Raw genomic sequence first — 21,648 nt, 5'->3', positions numbered from 1 at the left:
ATGGATAATTTTATGCAGCATTCCTCCTGCGTCGGTGTTGGGGAGGATTAATTACTTAATGGTTATAAAGCACGGGAAAATGGTGTGGGCAACAGGATGGGTTGGAACCCAATTAACATACTGTAAAAATTACGAACACCTCTGCACAGAGGTATCATAAATACACACTGCGGCCCCAGCATGCAGTTTGAGTAACTTCCGTATTTTAAGCCCTTGCGTAACACAGGCGGAAAAGGGAGGCAAGGAAAGGTAAAATTAACGTTCCTAGATGAATCTGAAAACATGTGGAACTGAGGACTGAGCAAAGGCCTCAGGACTGTACAAATGTCAGCATTTGCTCCCCCCCCCCAACAAGTTTCTAGTCTTCATGGCTGTGAAAATGCATAGGCCTGGTGAAATTTCAGGAATCCTAGCAGGGATTCCTGTGCAATTAACGTTTAAATTCCTGTGAAGGGATTGTATTAGGAAAACTCATTGACACAGATAATCCCCATTGGATGCCTGCCAGGTTCTGGTTTCAGATCAGTGCTTAAAAAACCACAAGGATTTTCAGTTCCAACACGAAGTTCTCTTGCATAGATTCCTCCCTAGCAACAACTCCAAAAATAGTTTCCATGTATGAAAACATGATGCCCAAACTGGCTGATAATATGCACAAACCACAAACAACTCCTTCACTGCAAACCCTATTGCTGTTTGGGGCTCTGTGCCCACTGGGTAACTTGGTAGATAGTATTGGTCACCCCAAATATTATGGATATGAGTCTGCTTCTGTTGGATTCCATCTCCCAGTTTAATTCAGGGTGCGCTGAAATGCACCACTTGGCTGAGTTAAATGTGAGCACTGGTGTTTCACCTATCATGGGCTGCAAGACGCCTTCTGCAATTTTAATGAGCTGCTGGTAGATCTGAATGGAAAGATCACTCAGGATCTGGCGGTACTCAGTGAGGTCGAAGTTCTTCAGGCAATGTTCATTCTGCTTCACAGTATTCTGGGTCATAAAACCCTAAAAAAGGGAGAGCAACAAAAGGGAGACATTTAGCCATGACTAGTTTGCTGACATGTAATCCAAAGCAGACTCTTCCAAACACAACCCTGAGAAAGGCTTGGGCTTTTTGGCCAGTTCTCAGGGTCATTGCTGCCCACTGCCCATTTGCAGGTTTGTGACAGGCAAACCGAGTTCCCGATGATGTCTAAGCAGACACTGTGTAGACGGGAGCGTTCTGCTCTCCTGCATGATCTATGGAGCCCTTGATCTATGGCAGGAGAAGGTCTCTCTCATTGGAGAAGTTCAAGTGACTACCAGGTCTTGAGCATTTCATTAGCTGCTCGGTGCAGGTATGAATTTGATACCCGCAATGGGCAGCATGTTCTGGGATGAAGGTAAAGGTAAAGGACACCTGGACGGGTAAGTCCAGTCAAAGGTGACTACGGGGTTGTGGCGCTCATCTCGCTTTCAGGCTGAAGGAGCCGGCATTTGTCCACGGAACAGTTTTCCGGGTCATGCGGCCAGCATGACTAAACCACTTCTGGCGCAATGGAACACCGTGATGGAAGCCAGAGTGCACGGAAACGCCATTTACCTTCAAAGTGCAGCGGTACCTGTTTATCTACTTGCACTGGCGTGCTTTCGAACTGCTAGGTTGGCAGGAACTGGGACAGAGCAACGGCAGCTCACCCCATCGCACAGATTCGAACCACCGACCTTCCGTTCGGCAAGCCCAAGAGGCTTGGTGGTTTAGACCACAGCGCCACCCGCTCCTGTACATTGTGTTCCGGGATGAGGAGGGATACCAGGATCCTCTTGCTGGGCAGGATGCATGATGCACAGCACACACACCGGCATATTTTCATGTTGATATACTTAACTAAAAATAGTCAAATAGGGAAAAGGCATTTTGGCTAAGTCCACCCCCCCATCCTGCTTCTGGAAACGATCTAAGGACATTTTTGTTGTTGTTATTCTAGATCTACTGACGTTAAACTCAAGGGAATAAGCAGCTGTAGCTTCCAGGGCTGATCCATAGGAGGGTGAAAAACTTTATGCTAATAGGGGACTCATTCTCCGAGTGTGGAGCCTTGTGTAGCAAAATGGCAATGTCCATAAATAGAGGTGTCAACAGACCTGGAGGAAACCCAAATTTGCACAATCTTTAGATAAACCCCTAAAGGAGAGGAAACCCCAAAAACAAAACAAAACCACACATAGTCAACAAAGACTGAGCATGCTCAGTGAGAACAGAATACGCCCACAGGTGGAGTAAGAGAACAGAAAATCAGGGTGGTGTGTGAGAAAAGATGTAATATCCTGTACTCAACACTGCACATTTTTCTTGCAAATCCCATTTGTTCTGATATAAGATACTGCAAAGATATTGAAAACAATTCAGCATTAGACTTCAACGGCAAGTTCCCATTGAAGTGAATGGGAGCAGCAGTGCTTATTTCAGTAGAGAAGTTACAGATGACAGACTGTGTGCACATCCATCATGGCGACATTTCCCACAACCGCTTATCTCACCGTATCCCCACTGTATTGCTTCAGGCAATGTAGAAGGCGGCAGGTGTTAGCCAGCCAAAACGACGTCATCTCAAAGTCGTCGTGATGTTTCTGTGAAGAACCCAAAACAAATATGATGAAAACCCTGTTTGAAACCTCTGCTTTTATGGGTTAGTTTTGCTTAAAACCCCCTGATTAATTCCTGGAGTCACAATATCCTTCTAGTCACACGTCCATTATAGGCAGGTGATCTAGATATCTGCAGCAGGAATGCTTCATTCTGCTATTTCCAAATATGCTTGCATTGAACCATTAGGGAGGTAGTGTTGCTGTATCAGGAGGAGAAGCAATTTAGTGTAATAGGATTGTAAGAATGGAGGGGCAGACAAGGAGCCATCCCTTGAGCCCATGAGACTTCTTCATTACCTCCTTGAAAGAAATCTGGTTCGATCAGTTACATCTTGCTTGCAACAAAGCCTGGCACTTTCCCTTCATGGGTATCATACAGACTTTTGGTTGCTCAGTCTGCAGCATAAATTCTTTGGTACCAGGATTGGCTCAAAGCTTAAGGTGGGTGCTGGAGTAAGTGCCCTTTGGTGGACGCTATCCGACTTATCTGGCAGTGGTTCCTAGCTGAAGGCAGCTAGGTGGCTCCTAGCTGTACTTTCCCCAGGGAGACTGATGAGAGCATCACAGCAGAGCAGGAAATTAACATTGCTGCTCACAGACTCAGCTGCCTGGCATGGGTGGGACAAGGCAGACGTCAGTGCTGGTAGGTCCTGCCAGGATGCTGGGGCCTTGGCAGATCATAGATGCTGACACCAGGCCTGGTGGGAAGAATAAGGTCTAGAAATTGTGAGCTCTGAAGCAAAGGCCATGAGAAAGAGAACGAATGTGAAGTTCTTGACACATCTACTGATGCTCTTGCAAATGCCTGAGAGCAGGCTTCTTCAACTTCGGCCCTCCAGATGTTTTTGGCCTACATCTCCAATGATCCCTAGCTAAGCAGGACCAGTGGTCAGGGATGATGGGAATTGTAGTCTCAAAACATCTTGAGGGCCAGGTTGAGGAAGCCTGCCTAAGAGGCTCTCTGGGTGCACTTTATGTCTTTAAAGGTCCCAGTGTTTATGGAGAAAGTTTCTTGAGTTCTGGATGGAGGGGCAGCCATATTCTTTCCCTAAAAACTTCTACTGCCAACCATCCAGTTGTATGTTTAACCTTGTCACACTTCTTGCTAATAATATCAGAACAAAGCCAAACAAACAATAAAACCCCAGGCAATTTGTTCCCATTAGAAAAACCCTGAAGTTAGGTGTTAGGGTTTTGCTTTGTTTTTACCTTTAATACTTTTTTAATGCCATTGATGGTAGAGGTAAGCAAGGAGTGCACTTTATGATCATCATTACTATAATCTGCATGCCTGATACACATGTAAAGGATGTAGGCAGGAAGACAGGGCACCGTGGCAGAGACCATCTGGGGCTTCAGATCTGTGAGCAGGAGAGAAAACCTTTCAGACAACCTGACTTCTTAACAGCGTAGTTATATATTATGCACACCATCTGAATGATGACCAAATCACAGAATTACTTAATTATCAGATCCCTCCCCTACAATATAAAATCTATACCAAAAAAACTCATTTTTTTAAACAAAGCCCAGTTATGCATGCATTAGCTAAATGAAGTCTATCACATTGTGAAGAAATGGACCCACATTAATACAGTTAAGTGGGCACTGCAGTCAAAAACTCAGTGTGTAAGAGAGATTTAAATCTGATGATTTAAATACTTTACAAGCTATTTTAAATCCTTTTAAAAACCAGAATGATATCTGATTTCTACACGGGGTTTCCAGTAGATCCTGATCATTTTTGCACCTGCTTAGGTTTGGCAATTCTGCAGCATCACGCAGTCCTGCTTTCCAGGGGACGCCGTATAATTTGCTTGCTGTCAAATTTTTGTGCTTCTGCTGTGAAACCCTTGCATGTTGCAGAGTATTCTGGGAAGTGTTAAGTGTTCTCAGGTGCACACTATAGAATAGCCAAGTCTTTGGGATCAGGTTGAAGATTCATGCAGTCCATCATGCTGGCCAGCAAGACGCTTCCAGGAAGCTTGGAAGGCAGTCCTCCTTTCCTGCAATGCTGAGATATTCCATTCAGGCTCTACAGCTAATAGCCATAGACAGACCTATCTGTGGTGGATTGGTCGCATCCTTTTTGATGGCCCTTGGATAGTGAATTCCACAAATTAATTGTGCGCTGTGTGAAGAAGTACTTGGCATGGTCGGACTTCCTGGGACCACCACACAAAACAGAAATTCCACCTTATAAACAGTGCTTGAATTACCGGGTGGAAGAGAGTCTCCCCCCTGCCTTCTTCCTTCAGCAACAGCCTACTTCCCATGGCTTGCCTGGAAATGGGGTTCACCCCTACCCCACCTGTTTCTACTGTTTCAGTTCAAATGTCCTTTCCCTGCAGCTGCCCATTACAGGGCAACTTCAGGAGATCTTTCAGGGAAATGTGCCTGCTGTTCCTACTGGGGAATCTCTGAGGTTTCTTTTAATAACTAGGCCTGACAAGCAAAGCCAAAAGCATTACCTGTAATGAGATTTTTCACAAGTAGCGGCTCATCTTCTTTGCAATACTCCAGCATTCCCTGGAAATCTTTCTCCTTCCTTTGGACAGTGACCTGTCTGTTGAGTTCATGCCGCCGCTTTTCAGTCTGTTCGACAACTTGATCGGCTGCGGAGAGAAAACAGATGAGCTGACGCTGAATCAAAGTAAATTGCTAAATGATCAATGCTGCGCAGATACCTTACAGGCAGGCTTAAAGCAGCAGCCTTGAAAAGCAGCTAGCGCCTTCTGGTTTGGTCCATTTCAAGCTGGCGGTCTCCGAGAGAGGACTGCTGCAGGGAGATTTCTTACCCGTGGTTAGGAGATCAGGAGCGAGCCACAGAATTGCACACTTCCTTCTCACCTCCCTTGGCATGAATTCCACTGCCCACTTTAACTGGGGCTCAGTGTTGGAAAGGCACCAAAGCTAACTGAACTTGGACTGATGTCTGTGCTTAAAGGTAAAGGGACCCCTGACCATTAGGTCCAGTCGTGACCGACTCTGGGGTTGCGGCGCTCATCTCACTTTATTGGCCAAGGGAGCCGGCGTTTGTCCGCAGACAGCTTCTGAGTCATGTGGCCAGCATGACTAAGCCACTTCTGGCGAACCAGAACAGTGCACGGAAATGCTGTTTACATTCCCGCCAGAGCGGTACCTATTTATCTACTTGCACTTTGACGTGCTTTCGAACTGCTAGGTTGGCAGAAGCTGGGACCGGACAACAGGAGCTCACCCCGTCACGGGGATTCGAACAGCCGACCTTCTGATCGGCAAGTCCTAGGCTCTGTGGTTTAACCCACAGCCCCACCCGCGTCCCATGTCTGTGCTTAAGTTCTCACAAAAAGCTGATAAAGTGAGGCTGTGTGTGTGTCATCTCTCTTCAGACTATGGGTGGGGCACATGGCTCCAATGATTTAATGCTCCTCCATACGAAAGCCTTACTTGCACACAGAAGACTAGCGCATGCCTCATCTCCCTTGTTTTCTATGCCCAGGTAAGTACTTTAATATGCAGAAGCATTCAATGAGATGAGCCTTCTCCTAAGGTCTGGTATAGCTCCGGCCCAGGTTTACTTCCCCACATCTGTTTGTAAAAAAGAATCACAAGCTCTATAGGTGCCAACAGTTGCATGCCCTGTCATTGTTATATCCTCTCCTTTGTCCATTCCTTCCCTACATGAACAAAAGAAACCTCTCCAGAGGCTTTCGTAATCACACTTATGCAGGAGTAAGCAGCTCTGAACCAAGTGGGAATTACTTCTAAGTATACACACCTGCTAATAAAAATGGATCTTGTGATCACTCATAATCACAAAAAGTTGCATCATCATCAAGTCCATTAATGGACTGAGAAGCTCACTGCTAATTTGCAGTTAATTGCCAATGGCTACAGATCCCATACACTTATTTGGATGCTATCATGTATTTATTTTTTAAAATTTGATTTACTGTTACAAATATATCCCATCTTTTCTCCAAGGAGCGCAAGGCAGTGTGCATGGTTCCCCCCCCCCCCCACATTTTATCCTCACAGCAACCCTGTGAGGTGGGTTAGGCCGAGAGATTATGACTTGCCCAAGGTCACCTAGCGAGTTTCATGTCTGAGCAGGGATTTGAGGCCTGGTGTCCCAACACTCTTTTATCACAGCGCCACACTGGTTCTTGGCATAGTAAGATATGGCAAGCTGCCCTCTGTATTGCTTTGGGGGTTTTTTGTTCCTGTTTTTATCATGTGCTTTGTGTTGCTGTACTGTGTTTTGATGTTGTGAACTGCGCTGAGATCTATGGATGAAGGGCAGCATACAAATTTAATAGATAAATAGATAGATAAATAAATAACCGTTCTGTGTGAGAGAGAAGATCTGGCCGCAACAACTAAATCGTATGTGCAGCCCACCTCCCACTCTCAAACCTGGTCCAAGGTGCTCATCATTAAGTCCTGACTTCCTGGATTGATCCCTAGTGGACAACTCGGCTGCAGCCGTTAGACAAAACTGCTGTGTTCACAGGAAAAAGAGAAGCTCTGCTCTTTAACCGTACAGGAAGATGGTGACCGTACTGATGCCTTTTGTGTGTTAACACTGTTTAAAGTGGCTTACCATAGAGGATAACCGCTGTGGCACCCTGGTGAGGGGCGCAGCCGTGATATTTATTAGGAAAATGGATATTAAGGCACAATTCAAATAATGCGGCAAGTGTCACTTTGATGCATGTAAATTACAGTGACAAGAACCATCTGCTCCAGCTGCCACGATGCAGAATCCCCTATTCATTAGGCTTAATTTCATTTAATGACCAGCTTTCCAAAACCAGTCCTTCGGATCAAAGCCTGGCGTAGCTAATCGATCTGTCAAGCCACCAAGATAAAAAGAATTACAGGGCTGCACAGATGTCTTCTTTCCATGTTCCTTTCTTGCTGAGGCATTTCAACTGCTGCTGTAAATATACAGGGTTCCCTTAATAGGTGCAATTTATCCAAGAGGCACCAGGAGGTGGAGTGCTTCCTCGATATTGGAAGTACTAAAAGCCAAAGGAAGGCAGGACCGAAAAGGGCCACAGGGAGGCACCATGAGAACTGATTTTTAAAGCAGTCCAGCTCCTGTCCTATTTTATAGGCAAGAATTGTGCACCCCAGTCTATCAAGACTGTGGGATGTTATAGTGGGGGTGAGATGACTGATGGCACCTATATACCCTTGTATCCTGACAACATCTACCTACCAAATGAGTAGCAAGGACTCTGGCTCTTAAGGTTCCTGACCGTTCCTTCCCCCTATGCGTAACTCTCCTTGGTCTTCCAATCAATATCCTGATTTACACCTTAATATCATATCATCTGCTGCAGCCTCAGAGTTTCTGGCTTTCTGTTGGTTTAAAGATGCACAAGCTGCTCAATTGAACTGAACTCTCTGTTATGGGGAAAGGAACACAACGGAGTTCTGTTGACTTCTCATCTACAGCAGGAACATCTCAGGCCAGACCTACCTTCATAATCTTGGACTTTCTTCATGTAAATCTTGAGCTGCTTTTTCAGCTTGCTTTCATTCTTCTTCAGTTTTTCCAGCAGCTCTTTGAGATCCTGAAAGACAGGAATGACATCTGCAATCAAGTTAAACTGCTTCACTTGGCTAACAGAGCAAAAGTCTGCGTGCGCTGCTGCCAAACGCTCTGCTTCAGCCGTGCAAACACAAAACTAGCAAATGGTTCGTGGCACTCCCTTTACTGATTTGCATTAAAACAGTCCCCAGCAAGGGCGTTCCCACTTTGAACAGGTAATCGGAAAACATGCTAAAATGTAATAAAAGGGCCTGTCATAGCTAGAAACACCCCCCCCCCCGCCAGTGTTGCATTTACCTCCAAGGGTTTGGCGTTTCTCTCTAGCTACAGGGCGTTCCGGTTGTATGCCCTTTCCCAGGGCTTACAGCTTAAATTTATGGGAGGCATGAAAATGACTGGAAATTAGAAGCACTAACAATTCCACTAATGAGCATGCAAGGAATCCTGGTTTTAGTTTGGCACACCCAGTCCATAATGCTGTTCTGTCTCCTTTCCACATTCAGATTGGCCTCATTCACAGGGGTAGGGAACCCCTGACCAAATTTGTGGGCCTAATTTGGCCTGATGCAGGTTGACACATCAGGTGCGGAGCAAGTAGAGACGTACAGCAGATAGGAACCTTGCAGAAAGCAGCGTTGAAGGCTTGGTGACCGATCAGGAGATAGTTCCCCCAGCTTTTTGAGGTTTTCCCATAGTTAATTCATGGTTTGTGGTTTCCTGCTTGTCAGTTTCCCTGTTCACATGGCAGGAAATTACGTGACAGGAAGGGGTAGAGCTAAAAAGCTCACCGGTTCAAGGATTTTCATATGGGGCGCTCCCTCAGTTAAAGTTTATACCATAGTCAAACTAAGCTGTGGTTTAACTGAACATGCAGCCTGCTGGTAAAAGGTAAAGGGACCCCTGGCCGTTAGTTCCAGTTGTGGCCGACTCTGGGGTTGCAGTGCTCATCTCACTTTACTGGCCAAGGGAGCCGGCGTACAGCTTCCGGATCATGTGGCCAGCATGACTAAGCCGCTTTTGGCGAACCAGAGCAGCACACAGAAACGCTGTTTACCTTCCCGCCAAAGCGGTACCTATTTATCTGCTTGCACTTTGACGTGCTTTCGAACTGCTAGGTTGGCAGGAGCAGGGACCGAGCAACGGGAGCTCACTCCGTCACGGGGATTCGAACCGTCGACCCTCTGATGGGACGCGGGTGGCACTGTGGTCCAACCCACAGAGCCTAGGGCTTGCAGCCTGCTGGTGCATGCTGCTAAAAAGCCACTGGTGGTTTGCACTTCCCGCTGCTTCTAGGAAGCAAACCATGAGCTGTGGCATGAGTGTCACACCTGAACCTGGGTTTGTGGTTTGTTTTGTCCAGAGAAAGCATGAGCAGTAAGCCCAAAAGAAACCTTGCTGACCACTCACAGTTTGGTTTGGAAATAATGAGCCTGGGATTGGAAATAACACCAAGCCAGAGGATGGTTTAGCTCCCAGAAATAGGACCAGCACCTCCAATTTCAGCAATGTGCATCAGTGCACACTGCACATTCGCCTTGAAGCCACAGCTCAACTATGGTCTAAAAGCAGTGTGTGAACAAGGTCAGAATCTTCATGGGGTAAATTGCTGATGCATACCCATGAATAAAAACTGCTAGGGAGAGCCAGTGTGGTATTTTGGGCAGTTGGACCAGAGGGAACAGGCTTCAAATCTCTGCTCAGACACCAAGTTCACTGGATGGTTCATGGGGTTTAGTGAGGATTAAATGGGAGAAGCCCAATTTCTAAGCTGAACTGAATATCAAGAATGAAGGACAAGGCACACAGATACAACAAATAAAATAAGCAGAAAGGTCTAAGGAAATTGTTGTCTTCTTCAGCCAGAAAGAAGTTGTCTAACTTTTTTTTTTTTTTTTAAAGAGACCCTAAACACACCAGCAGCTTTTTAAAGCTGTACATTGATTTCTCTTTCAGGGTCCATTTCAGTCTGCACCAGACCAATCAATCATGCGTTGTGACTTTTTCATATAATAGTAAAGTGAGTAATTTGTCAAGTTGCTCAGGGTGAGGCTGAATTATTTTAAGGAGCCAGTTATCGTGTTCTCTCTTTCCTCGCTGCTCGACTGCCTGCCTGATCTAGCTGTAACGTTATCAAAAGCTTGATTCCGTGTAGAAGATGGAGACAGCGTGGTTCAGCAGTTAAAACACACACACACACACAGAAACCCCCAGATTATACCATCAGCAGTTTGAAGCAGTAAAGCCTTCCTTGCAATGTTTGGGCTGCAAGTAGAGGGAAGGGGAAAAGAAGGCTGCATTGTCTTCTCATTACATTAGATACATAGTGGTTTCTTCAAGTGCAGGGTTTAGGATTTTTAAACACACGTACGCACACACAAATTGCCCACGGGATTCTCAAATCTGGAACAGGACCCTAGTGTCAGGGTTAGGAGTGCTTTAACTGTTTGTCCTCTGCTGTGTTACCAATCCAGATAAGGCCTTCTGTACCAGTGGGGGACACGGGTGGTGCTGTGGGTTAAACCACAGAGCCTAGGGCTTGCCAATCAGAAGGTCGCGGTTCGAATCCCCGCGACGGGGTGAGCTCCCGTTGGTCGGTCCCTGCTCCTGCCAACCTAGCAGTTCGAAAGCACATCAAAGTGCAAGTAGATAAATAGGTACCGCTCCGGCGGGAAGGTAAACGGCGTTTCCGTGTGCTGCTCTGGTTCGCCAGAAGCGGCTTAGTCATGCTGGCCACATGACCCAGAAGCTGTATGCCGGCTCCCTTGGCCAATAAAGTGAGATGAGCGCTGCAACCCCAGAGTCGGTCACGACTGGACCTAATGGTCAGGGGTCCCTTTACCTTTACCTGCAGTGGGGAGGAGTGTGTGTCTCCCATTCACTTCAATGGATAATTTTTTAGCCTAATACCAATTTAAGGCATGTTCCCCCCAATATTGACTCAGATTGTGGTGGCAATTTGTATGAAACATTTTCATGAAGCTAACGTGACATGTAGTTTGATCCTCAACTGTGCAGGAAATCTATGCAAGGCTAGCCTCATGTTTGTAGTTTTCGCACAGTGCCTGGAGTTTAGAGATGCTTCATAAGTACTAATTAAAGCCGTGCGTGCAAAGAACAACAATCCTGGCAAGAAAATGGCAAGTGTTTGTTTGACAGCCCTCGATTGCTGGAGCTTCTGCCAACGGGTTAAGCAATAAGCAGGTCTCTCCATGGCATGCCACAAAACCTTGCTCCCAACATAAATAATTACATTAAGAACAATCAGGGAATTAGTGGTTTATCTGACAAGGCTTCCTCCTACCAATTATTGCTTGTCAATCAGTCAGTCTTTGTTGCCCTCTGCCTAGCCAAAGAAACAACCTAAGGTCACTGATTCCCGACTTCCAGGGGAAGCAAAACACGGTACATAATAATTTACAATTTGCCACCTCAGTGCTTTTTGCCACAGTTCTTGACGTTCATATTTAAATGATTCTGACACATCTGCTTGGAAGTGATAAAAGTTTTCCTAATAAGATGCCACTGTGGAGCAGTAGAAGCAGCAGGCAAATTGATCCCCATAAGCTCTCTACATTCTTTCGCGCTAGAGGGCCCCCTACTCTACAGACCGCAATATCTCCAGGTAAAAAGGCCATAGCTCAGTGATAAGAGCATATGCTCTGCATTCAGAAGTCCCAGGCCCAATCTATGGCGTCTCTGGTTAAAAGGATCAGGTGATGGGAAACACTTTATGCCTGAAGTTCTGGAAAGTTGCTGCCATGAAAGAGCAGGTAATGCTAGGCCAGGAGTAGCCAATGTGGTGCTCATAGAATCATAGAGTTGGAAGGGACCCTGAGGGTCATCTAGTCCAACCCCCTGCAATGCAGGAATCTCAACTAAAGCATCCATGACAGATGGCCATCCAACCTCTGCTTAGAAATCTCCGAGGAAGGAGAGTGCACAGCCTCCCTAGGGTTCTACTGTCAGACAACTTTTACTGTTGTTGAACCACAACTTCCATCTTTCCTGACCACTGGCTATGCTGGCAGGGGCTGATGGGAGTCTCACAATATCAAGAGGGCACTACATTGCCTATCTATGTGATAGGCTGCATGGACCGGTGCTTTAACACAGCACCTATGTTTCTCTCTCCTGCTATGAAAATCTCTCCCTCTCAAGACGCCACATCAGGGACATACAGTGGTACCTCGCGTTACATACGCTTCAGGTTACATACGCTTCAGGTTACAGGCTCTGCTAACCCAGAACTAGTGCTTCAGGTTAAGAACTTTGCTTCAGGATGAGAACAGAAATTGTGCTCCAGCGGCGTGGCGGCAGCAGGAGGCCCCATTAGCTAAAGTGGTGCTTCAGGTTAAGAACAGTTTCAGGTTAAGAACGGACCTCCGGAACGAATTAAGTACTTAACCTGAGGTACCACTGTAAACAACTTAGTTATCCCTGACATCTTCCTGAAACATCTGCAATGTATCTATAAATTATAAGGAGCTGCCTTAGGGTTGATGGTCTGTATTGCCCAATGCTGGGTAGAATTATCAATCCTTTGCAGCCCTGCTACAGATTCAGAACTTTGGCAGTTGCTTAGTTACTGTTTTGAATACAACATGATTTGTAAGCTGCTGCTTGTGGGAAGTCTTCTCCTCTGCACACAAAATGGTTTGCATCTGTATAGTGGAAACGAAAGGTCTCACCTACTGGGCTGCTACACACAACCATCTCCCCAGACAGTATGAGATGGAGAGAAGGCTGTTGCACCCATGCATTTCCTGCAGGTTTCCCACTGGCATCAGACTGGCCACTGTGAGAACAGGATACCAGATTAGATGGGCCTTTGGTCTGATCCAGCATGGCTCATCTTATTGAGCCCTGCCCTGGAACGTAACTGAAAGGAGACTCAGACATTACAAGAGAGGGCAGCTCCAAAGACAGAGGTGTGCAAGTAGCTCTTTCCTCCCCCCTGTCTCCAAGACAGGGTCTTTTTCACCCATAGCACGACTGCAGCAATCCACAGGAGGAAGAGCCAAGGTACGCAGGCTGAGACCCTACCTGCCCGCAGACTGTCTCGCCAGAGTGGTGCATGCTCTAGTTATCTCCCGCTTGGATTACTGCAATGCGCTCTACGTGGGGCTACCTTTGAAGGTGACGCGGAAACTACAACTAATCCAGAATGCGGCAGCTAGACTGGTGACTGGGGGCAGCTGCCGAGACCACATAGCACCGGTCTTGAAAGACCTGCATTGGCTCCCAGTACGTTTCCAAGCACAATTCAAAGTGTCGGTGCTGACCTTTAAAGCCCTAAACGGCCTCGGTCCAGTATACCTGAAGGAGCGTCTCCACCCCCATCATTCTGCCCGGACGCTGAGGTCCAGCGCCGAGGGCCTTCTGGCGGTTCCCTCATTGCGAGAAGCAAAGCTACAGGGAACCAGGCAGAGGGCCTTCTCGGTAGTGGCGCCTGCCCTGTGGAACGCCCTCCCATCAGATGTCAAAGAGATAAACAACTACCTGACATTCAGAAGACATCTTAAAGCAGCCCTGTTCAGGGAAGTTTTTAATGTATGACATATTAGTGTATTTTTGGTATTTGTGGAAGCCGCCCAGAGTGGCTGGGGAAACCCAGCCAGATGGGCGGGGCACAAATAATAAATTATTATTATTATATTATTATTCTGCCAGTCCAACCCTACCAGGTTTTCGCTGGTCAGCCGCATGATTTCTTGCTGGATTCCGAACTCCACTTGGGCTTCTGGCGACAGCTGCAGCGTCTGGAAGAAGACCTCCTGCTGTTTCTCCATCTCTTCCCTCAAGGTCCCCATTTGCTCCTTCAGAGTTTCTACTTCCTCTTCATGCTCTCTCCTCTGATCCTGGAGCTGGGCCTCAAGGAGCCTGAGTGTGTGTGTGGGGGGGAGGCGAAGTGGGGGAAGACAGAGAAATCACAAAATCACTTGACCTCTCAAAGCCAAGGTCCGGAAGAAACAAAGAAACCGCACAACAACTGGACACGAGGGATACGATTAGGATAGCCCAGTCAGCAGAGCACGAGACTCTTAACCTTGTGAGTGTGAGCTCCACGTTGGGCAAAAGATTCCTGCTTGCAGGGACTAGATGGGGTCCCTTGGGGTCCTTCCCAACTCTACAATTCGTTGACTCTATGAACTACTATGGGTGGGGCATGGATTCTCAGAGGGAAATGGGCCCCCTTTAAGAGTTGAGGGCAGTTGCTAAGTGACAACACTGCATCACCTCTGAAGCCACTCTTCTGTAAAATATTTCTGTAAAGCCAGCTGTTGTGAAGAACTACACACTAAGGATTTTGTATTGGGCATAGGTTTCGAGCTGCAAGGATTGTTATCGTTAGGTATTGGAAAGTTCTTTCCAGCGCTACGCTGTCAAATGGATATCAAGTGGTACAGGATACAGTGCTGGTACAGCTGAGGATTGTATGAGGTCAAACTAAGAAAGATAACTTTACTGTGGTGTGGTCTGATTTTATAATATTTACTAATATTGAAGAGCATGGACAATCCCCCTTACAGGCATACAGTAAAGTTTGGTTGACATAGATTCTCCTTTCCTTTTCACGCAATGTATCTAAAATAACCAAAAAAAAGTTTGAATTTTTACGTAGAAACTTTGTATTTTATTTTCAAATCATCCGTTCTGAGAGAAATGAATAGCAAACTAACTTTTCCGATGGGTATGTTTTGGATATGGTATACACTGAAGAGTTTTTGATTTATTCTGTACAGTAAAACAACTACCTAATTTTGTTTTATCATTTTTTTCTCCTCCTCTCTTTCTTTCACTTACTTTATCCCACAACAATCTTAGTTTGTGTCAGTTTGTTTCATCGAAGTGTATAATGTTTTGACAGCGGCAATATTTTTCCCCTTTCCTTTTTATGTGTTTTAAAATATAAGAAAGATGAATTCGAACAAATGCAAAAACTCTGAAGCCACTCCAGGAAGTGTGGCAAGAAGGAAGCAGCCAGCCTCACTTCCGGGGGGGGGGGGTGCGTTCTGAGGGGCTCATTCATGCCACTGTTCATGGTGCAAGCCTTTTAAAAGTTATTATCATTATATTACATATTTATTTATACCCTGCTTTTTTCCCTGACAGGACTCAAGGCAGCTCAAAATTAAGAACTGCTAAAAACATAAAAAAACCAATAATTAAAAAACAATTAAACGTTGATAGAATTAAAAAAAAATACATATAAACAATCTATTAAAACCACACCACTAATTACAATAAAGACACCACAGCACCAACCCTTTCATTAAAAACAGCCAGGAACTGTTGGAACAAGGTCTTTGCCTGCCAGCGCAAGCACAACAAGGACAAAGCCAGCCTAGTTTCTTTCGGGAGGGAGTTCCAAAGTTGCCAGGAGCAGCACAGGAGAAGGCCCTTTCCCGCTTCTCCACCAAGCCAGGACTGAGAAAGGTTCCCTGTCCCTTCCCCTCTCTGAAGGAGAAAAGCAATGTGGCCAGAATTGGGGAAGGGGCCAAAGGCAATTGGCCCAGGACCCCCTCTATCAGATAGATAATGCTTCCTTCATTTTGTAGAGAGGGGTAGCCCTCATTCGTCTTTCTCGGAGGTAGTGACTGATCGCTGGGGAAAAAGCTCATAGGAGCCAAGGAGTGTTCAGTTCAGGATAAATCCTTCTTACAGAATGAGTGCAAAAAAGTTTAAGATTGCCTGAATAGGGTAGAAGGGACGCGGGTGGCGCTGTGGGTTAAACCACAGAGCCTAGGACTTGCCGATCAAGAGGTTGGCGGTTCGAATCCCCGTGACGGGGTGAGCTCCGGTTGCTCGGTCCCTGCTCCTGCCAACCTAGCAGTTCGAAAGCACGTCAAGTGCAAGTAGATAAATAGGTACCGTTCCGGCGGGAAGGTAAACGGCGTTTCCGTGCGCTGCTCTGGTTCGCCAGCAGTGGCTTGGTCATGCTGGCCACATGACCCGGAAGCTGTACGCCGGCTCCCTCGGCCAATAAAGCGAGATGAGCGCTGCAACCCCAGAGTCGGCCACGACTGGACCTAATGGCCACGACTGGACCTCCCTCTACCTTTACTTTAGGCCATGAAAGTGCCAGGTTCAAAGAGACCAAAGCACAGGTGCTGAGGACCTTTGGAGGAAGGAACGCTTGTGCTTTAGAGCATAGCTAAACTATGGAATTTGCTCCCACGAAAGTTGGCGCTGGCCACTGACATGAAAAGGATTCAAAAGAGAATTAGACATACGAATGGAGGATGCAGCCATCTGTAGTTACTAGTCAAGTTGGCTATATTCTACCTCTAGTCCAGCTTGCAAGCTTCTCCCATAGGCACCTGGATGGTCACTGTGAGAGCAGGATGCTGGACTATAAGGGTCCCTGGCCTGATCCAGGAGGGTTTTTATGGATGTTGACCTATTGTTCTTATTAGAAACTTTAAGTTATTTAAAAACTGCTTTTCCTGGAAAACTGCTGCAAGGAGGTTGGGTGAGTCCCACAATCTCCTCCCTATAAACAACTGGGCCTGCAAGTTATGTTGCCGCGGATCCTGCTATCTCCACATCTCTGTGGGTCTGCTAGAGTATCAGGGGAGCAGGCCTGAAGGGGCCTGGCTGGGCCCAAGATCCTTCCTGCTGCCAACTCCTGTCATATTGATTCCATATGCATTCTGAATTTGGATACATTTTAACCCAAGGGAACCTGGTTCCTCCACCCTCCGAAAGGTATCACCTTATTTGTCTTGTACCTCAAATTGTCAAGCAATTATTTTCCTGAATTGGTCTCTTATTCAGAAGATGAGATATGAATTACCGGTATTTCTGAGGTCTCTTTAAAAGGTCTCCAGGTGAGGCTCAAAGCGCCATTAAGTCATTTTGAAAACCTAAACACTACATTTATGAACTCTGTTGTATCCTGCTGTACAAGAAAGTTTGAAATGCCTATTTTTTATATATTTCTGTGTGTGTGTGTGTATATATAATTTAAAAAAAACATGATTTTATTTTAAAATGAGGCAACTTGAATAATGGAAGTTAAAAGGGTGAAAGAAAACCTACACAGACTGTGCCAAAGGGAAATTAAAACCATGGTTTTCAATAGCAAAGTGGAAGAGAGGCTTTAAATCACAAAAAATAACCCTCTTCTAAATGAATGCACACTGTGCAATTCTGCACAAACAATAAATTAAGGAACATGCAGCACTTTCCGTACCAGGGGTTGCGCGAAACAATTCTTTGCATTTCTGACTCCTTTCCCACCCACTCCAGCGAAAAGTGTGATTCATCCCTGAAAAAGGTTACAGCTTTCCCGTATATGCCTGCACTGTTGGGTGTGCTGGTAAGGTTAACGTTTGGTAAGCTAAATTGATTCTTAAAGGTACCAATTAGAGTCTGCTAAATTGAAACCTCTGCTACTTAACCCCCCCAAAAAAAGCTTTCACAAGAGATTCTAAAAGCAAGGCTGCAAACATTCATCAATCTGTTCTGACAGCCTGATCTAGGCAGGTGGTAGAACCCTAAGGTTTTGAGTAGGTTGAACCACTTCACATTGCAAGTGTGTGTTTGGGGGGTGGGGTGCCTTCAGAATTCTTCCCCCATGTTTTTTAAAGGCTCCCTGTGCTTGTTTTATCAGCATATATACCTTAAAAAGGCCTCCCCACAAACAGAAAATCAGAGCAGCCTTCTCTCTGATTTGCTAGTTTTCTACTTGCAGATAGATGGAGTCTGAAGTGGTGCAGTCCACTCCTCGGGACTCTACCTGCAAATGTAGACTCAGCAGTTTCTAGATACTGAGTTTACTAATATAGGATTATGATCAGCAGCAAAGCAACCTGGGAAGCTATTCAAGGCTCAAGCAGCTTTGGCCCAGGTTCCAAAGGCATCCTTGTAGGTGGACCTCTTGACAGGACTGGCTCACTCCCTTGGAAAAAGTTTGCCTGGGTACCAACACGCCAGCCTGCCGCGAGGTGGTTTTGTGTATGTAAGCTACTATAAACCAAATTCAACAACAACAAAAAGCAGCATGCCAAAAGCTGGATTTGCTCTAAAACAATAGGACACAGTCGTGCAAAGATGTGAAATGCTGGGATGCTTGGGATAGAAACCAGCACATGGTAACTGAATTACTGCATGCATAAAGCTCTTTGTGGCTGCCTTAGTCAAGATTCACGCAAAAGACATCTCCACACAAGGCATGCTATACCTGCTAGGTTGTCAGTGCCAGATTATGGGCTCTACTTTAAGAAAGGGGATGGCACGTACGGAAGATACGCTTAAGGTCCACAAAATCCTGAATTGGCCCTTCTGTTCATATCCAGGCTTTGTGTGCATATCCACATGCACAACCAAAGGCAGCACCTGCCTTCTAAGAATCTCAGCACTAGATTTAAATGCAAGAGCAGGTTTTGTAGACCTCGTAGATGTGTGAGAGAAAAAGGCTTGGAAGCACTTTCATGCCCTTGACTTGTCCTCTTTTCTCCTCAGCTGTGCTGTTCCTTACAAAAAAACACACCAAATACCCCCCCCCCACTCCCTAGTAATAATGGGAATGGAATAAACTGAAAACGTAAGATACTTAGAAAATTGATCAGAGGCTTTTGCATCTACAACTCGCTAGTGTGTGAAATAACATCTGTACAACTGGAACAAGTGACAAGGTGCCTCGGGAAAATATGAAGATATATGGCTGAAATCATTCTTTTATTTCACTACCATATCAAATTGATGATAGAGTAGTGTACAGAAATTGAAATAGTGACTATCTGTATTAGTCACACACAATGATATACAGTGGTACCTCGCAAGACGAAAAACACGCAAGACGAATTTCCCTATGGGCTTGCTTCGCAAGACGAAACGTCTTGCGAGTTCTTGCGAGTTTGTTTCCTTTTTCTTAAAGCCGCTAAGCCGTTAATAGCCGCTAAGCCGCTAATAGCCGCTAAGTCGCTAATAGCCGTGCTTCACAAGACGAAAAAACCGCAAGACAAAGAGACTCGCGGAACGGATTAATTTCGTCTTGCGAGGCACCACTGTACTGCAATATGCATGCATGCTGAAGGGTGTGCAACATTTGATGCCCAGAAGAAACATTTTAAAAGTTTTGCATAAATATCCAAGAAATAAGCTACTGTATGCAAATATCCTTAATTACCATTATTTATTCTAGAGGAAGAACTACCTTAGCCACTTTAAGAAAAAAAGAGACACACACACTCCTCAGATTTAGGGCTGGCTAGCCCTGGCAGGCGACCGTTTCCACTCTAGAAAACTCAAAACTAATTTAGCTGGCTGGCCAGCACCCAGAAGTTGCCAACAGGATGCCCATGGATGCCCGTGTGCCCACCATTATTTGTTGATGAGTGATAGTTGATGCTATCAATCAATCAATCAATCAATCAGCCCAGCCTGTCTCTTGTATCCCTCACACACAGATCTGGTTCCAGTCACTACCCAAGTGGCAAAGCTGGATTTGACATCAAAACAGCTCCAAAGGAATCCAGTTTGGGGTCTTTGTGAATTATGTCCATTTCCAGTTCCACATGAAAGTGAGGGGAAGGAGAAACACTGGAAAGAGACAGTAGGAAAAGGTCCGAAAGGAGAAGGAAAAGATGTAAAAGTATTTGACCTGGCAACTTGCTTTAGACCCTGATAGGCCAAGCCGAGCTCTCCATCTTCATTCAGATACCCCCAGTCCTCAGTCTTGCTAGAAAGAAAGGACAGAGGAAAGGGAAACAGAAGTGGACAGGAAAGAAAGATAAAAGAAGTGTCAGCTGCAAGAGATGGGAAGAATAAGGAGGCCTCAACTGCATTCAAGCAGACAAGCCCTGTGCCAACATTACAATCCACACATTGTAGTGGGCAAGGTTGGGGGGAGAAAAATCATGACCACACCTGCTGTTATGCGCCTCTATGAAACTATTATCATTAATGTGTTGCTATCAGGTGCAATCACGACCACCCCCGCCCCCACTGCTTGATGTCTGCACAGAATTGCAGTTTTTAAAGAAAAAGCACCATTACAGTAAGGTGATAATGCTGTGAACCACCCACCCCACATGTTACAACTTTGTCAGTCTTGTTAAGAACAGTTTCCTGGCATCTTACCCTCAAAACCCACCCAAGAAATTCTCTCTCTCTCCTCTCTCACTCACACACACACACCCCCTCCTCCAATGGCCGACATTAATAGGAGAGTGTTGACAACTAGGAGATCACATCTGCCCCAATGTCAAACCTGAGCTGTATTTCACATAAAGAGGTGTACAGAAGAGCATTTTTCAGTTGCTAAAAAACAAATGCAGAGACATATGCTACTTTGGCAAACCTTGATTATACTGAGAATATAGCAACTGACTGTGTCCGAGTCCATAAAGGGCCCAAATTTTAGTGCTAGGGCTCTTAAAAACTGCCCAGCTGGTTTGAGTGTAGCACCTGCAGTCACATTTTCTTATTCCAGCTGTGGCTTAAGAGAGATGGGTCAAGCAAGGACCAGCCATGGTCCTTTGACACAGCATCATCAGCAACATCATCTGCTTAGCAACAGAACACTTGCCCATTTATGTTCAATGAGTTGCAGTGCTCTCAACTACCACAATATTCAGATATTACAAAAGGGAAGAAGAGCAATTAACTAAAGAGCTGGGTCTGGCTGCCACATTAGGGGCACCATGGGAGACGCACCCCTTCGCTCTGCGAGAAAAATGGGTTGCCTCACTGCCCTGAAATAAAGCAACTGAGATGCTCAAAAACAATTCCATCTTTGCGATGCTGGCACCCTCCCACCATTTTATACTGTTCCACTCGTCTCCTCTGAGTGTTAATGCTACAGCTCAAATCAGGAGCAGACCCAAACAGACGCCTCCCCGCAAGCAATGGATCTACCGAAGAGAAAATTATGGGGGGAATATGTTATGGAACACGTACAAACTATTGGAGAGGTATGTCCTATTGTCACCAGTTTTGTTACCTGGTTCCTGGGACAGTCGCAGTAGGTGCATTTGGGTTGCCAGCATAAAAACTGGTACAATCCCTGTGCTGGCTAGGCAGGTCATTGAATCATTGAATTGTAGAATTGGAAGGGACCACAAGGGTCATCTAGTCCAACCCCCAGAAATGCAGAAATCTTTTGCCCAACATGAGGCTCGAACCCACAGCCATAAGATGAAGAGTCTCATGCTCTACTGACTGAGCTATCCCCCTACCCCCAGTTTGGCAAACACCTGACATTTGTAAAAGCCCCTCCCCCTCCCAATTCCTGGATTATTGTGGAATGAAACTAATTCAAGGACATGCCATTAGCCTTGAATATAAAGTCTGGTAAATGACAAGCCCATGGCATTTATAACTCCTGAACCTTCATTTGCAAATGGAAAGCAGTTAGGGCTTGCATCCATCAAGGAAGCAAACCCCTGTGGAGGCATCTCTCTTGAGCTTATGCTTTTAAATGGATATTGTCCTGCTGTTTATGAGCTGATCTGACAGAAAGGAAACATT

General features: G+C 45.8%; 1 protein-coding gene across 4 annotated transcripts in view; it reads right to left on the bottom strand.

The window, feature by feature from the left end:
* Positions 1–21,648, bottom strand: part of MYO5B (myosin VB) — a 298,226-nt gene that overhangs the window by 10,752 nt on the left and 265,826 nt on the right. For 2 of the 4 annotated variants that reach the window (XM_081212616.1, XM_081212615.1), the window contains exons 30-36: positions 19,781–19,858; positions 13,854–14,052; positions 8,101–8,194; positions 5,102–5,245; positions 3,840–3,991; positions 2,523–2,612; positions 857–1,007 (exon numbers count right to left, since the gene is read on the bottom strand). In XM_081212616.1, coding sequence (XP_081068742.1) covers positions 857–1,007; positions 2,523–2,612; positions 3,840–3,991; positions 5,102–5,245; positions 8,101–8,194; positions 13,854–14,052; positions 19,781–19,858 — 908 coding nt within the window. The remainder of the gene's footprint in view (positions 1–856; positions 1,008–2,522; positions 2,613–3,839; positions 3,992–5,101; positions 5,246–8,100; positions 8,195–13,853; positions 14,053–19,780; positions 19,859–21,648) is intronic. The other 2 variants (XM_081212617.1, XM_081212618.1) reach the window with 1 other exon arrangement.

The sequence above is a fragment of the Podarcis bocagei genome (genome assembly GCF_964188305.1).
Source record: "Podarcis bocagei genome assembly, chromosome: 11".
NCBI lineage: Eukaryota > Metazoa > Chordata > Lepidosauria > Squamata > Lacertidae > Podarcis > Podarcis bocagei.
Note: the sequence above shows the minus strand (reverse complement) of the source record. Positions and strands in the feature narration are given on the sequence as shown.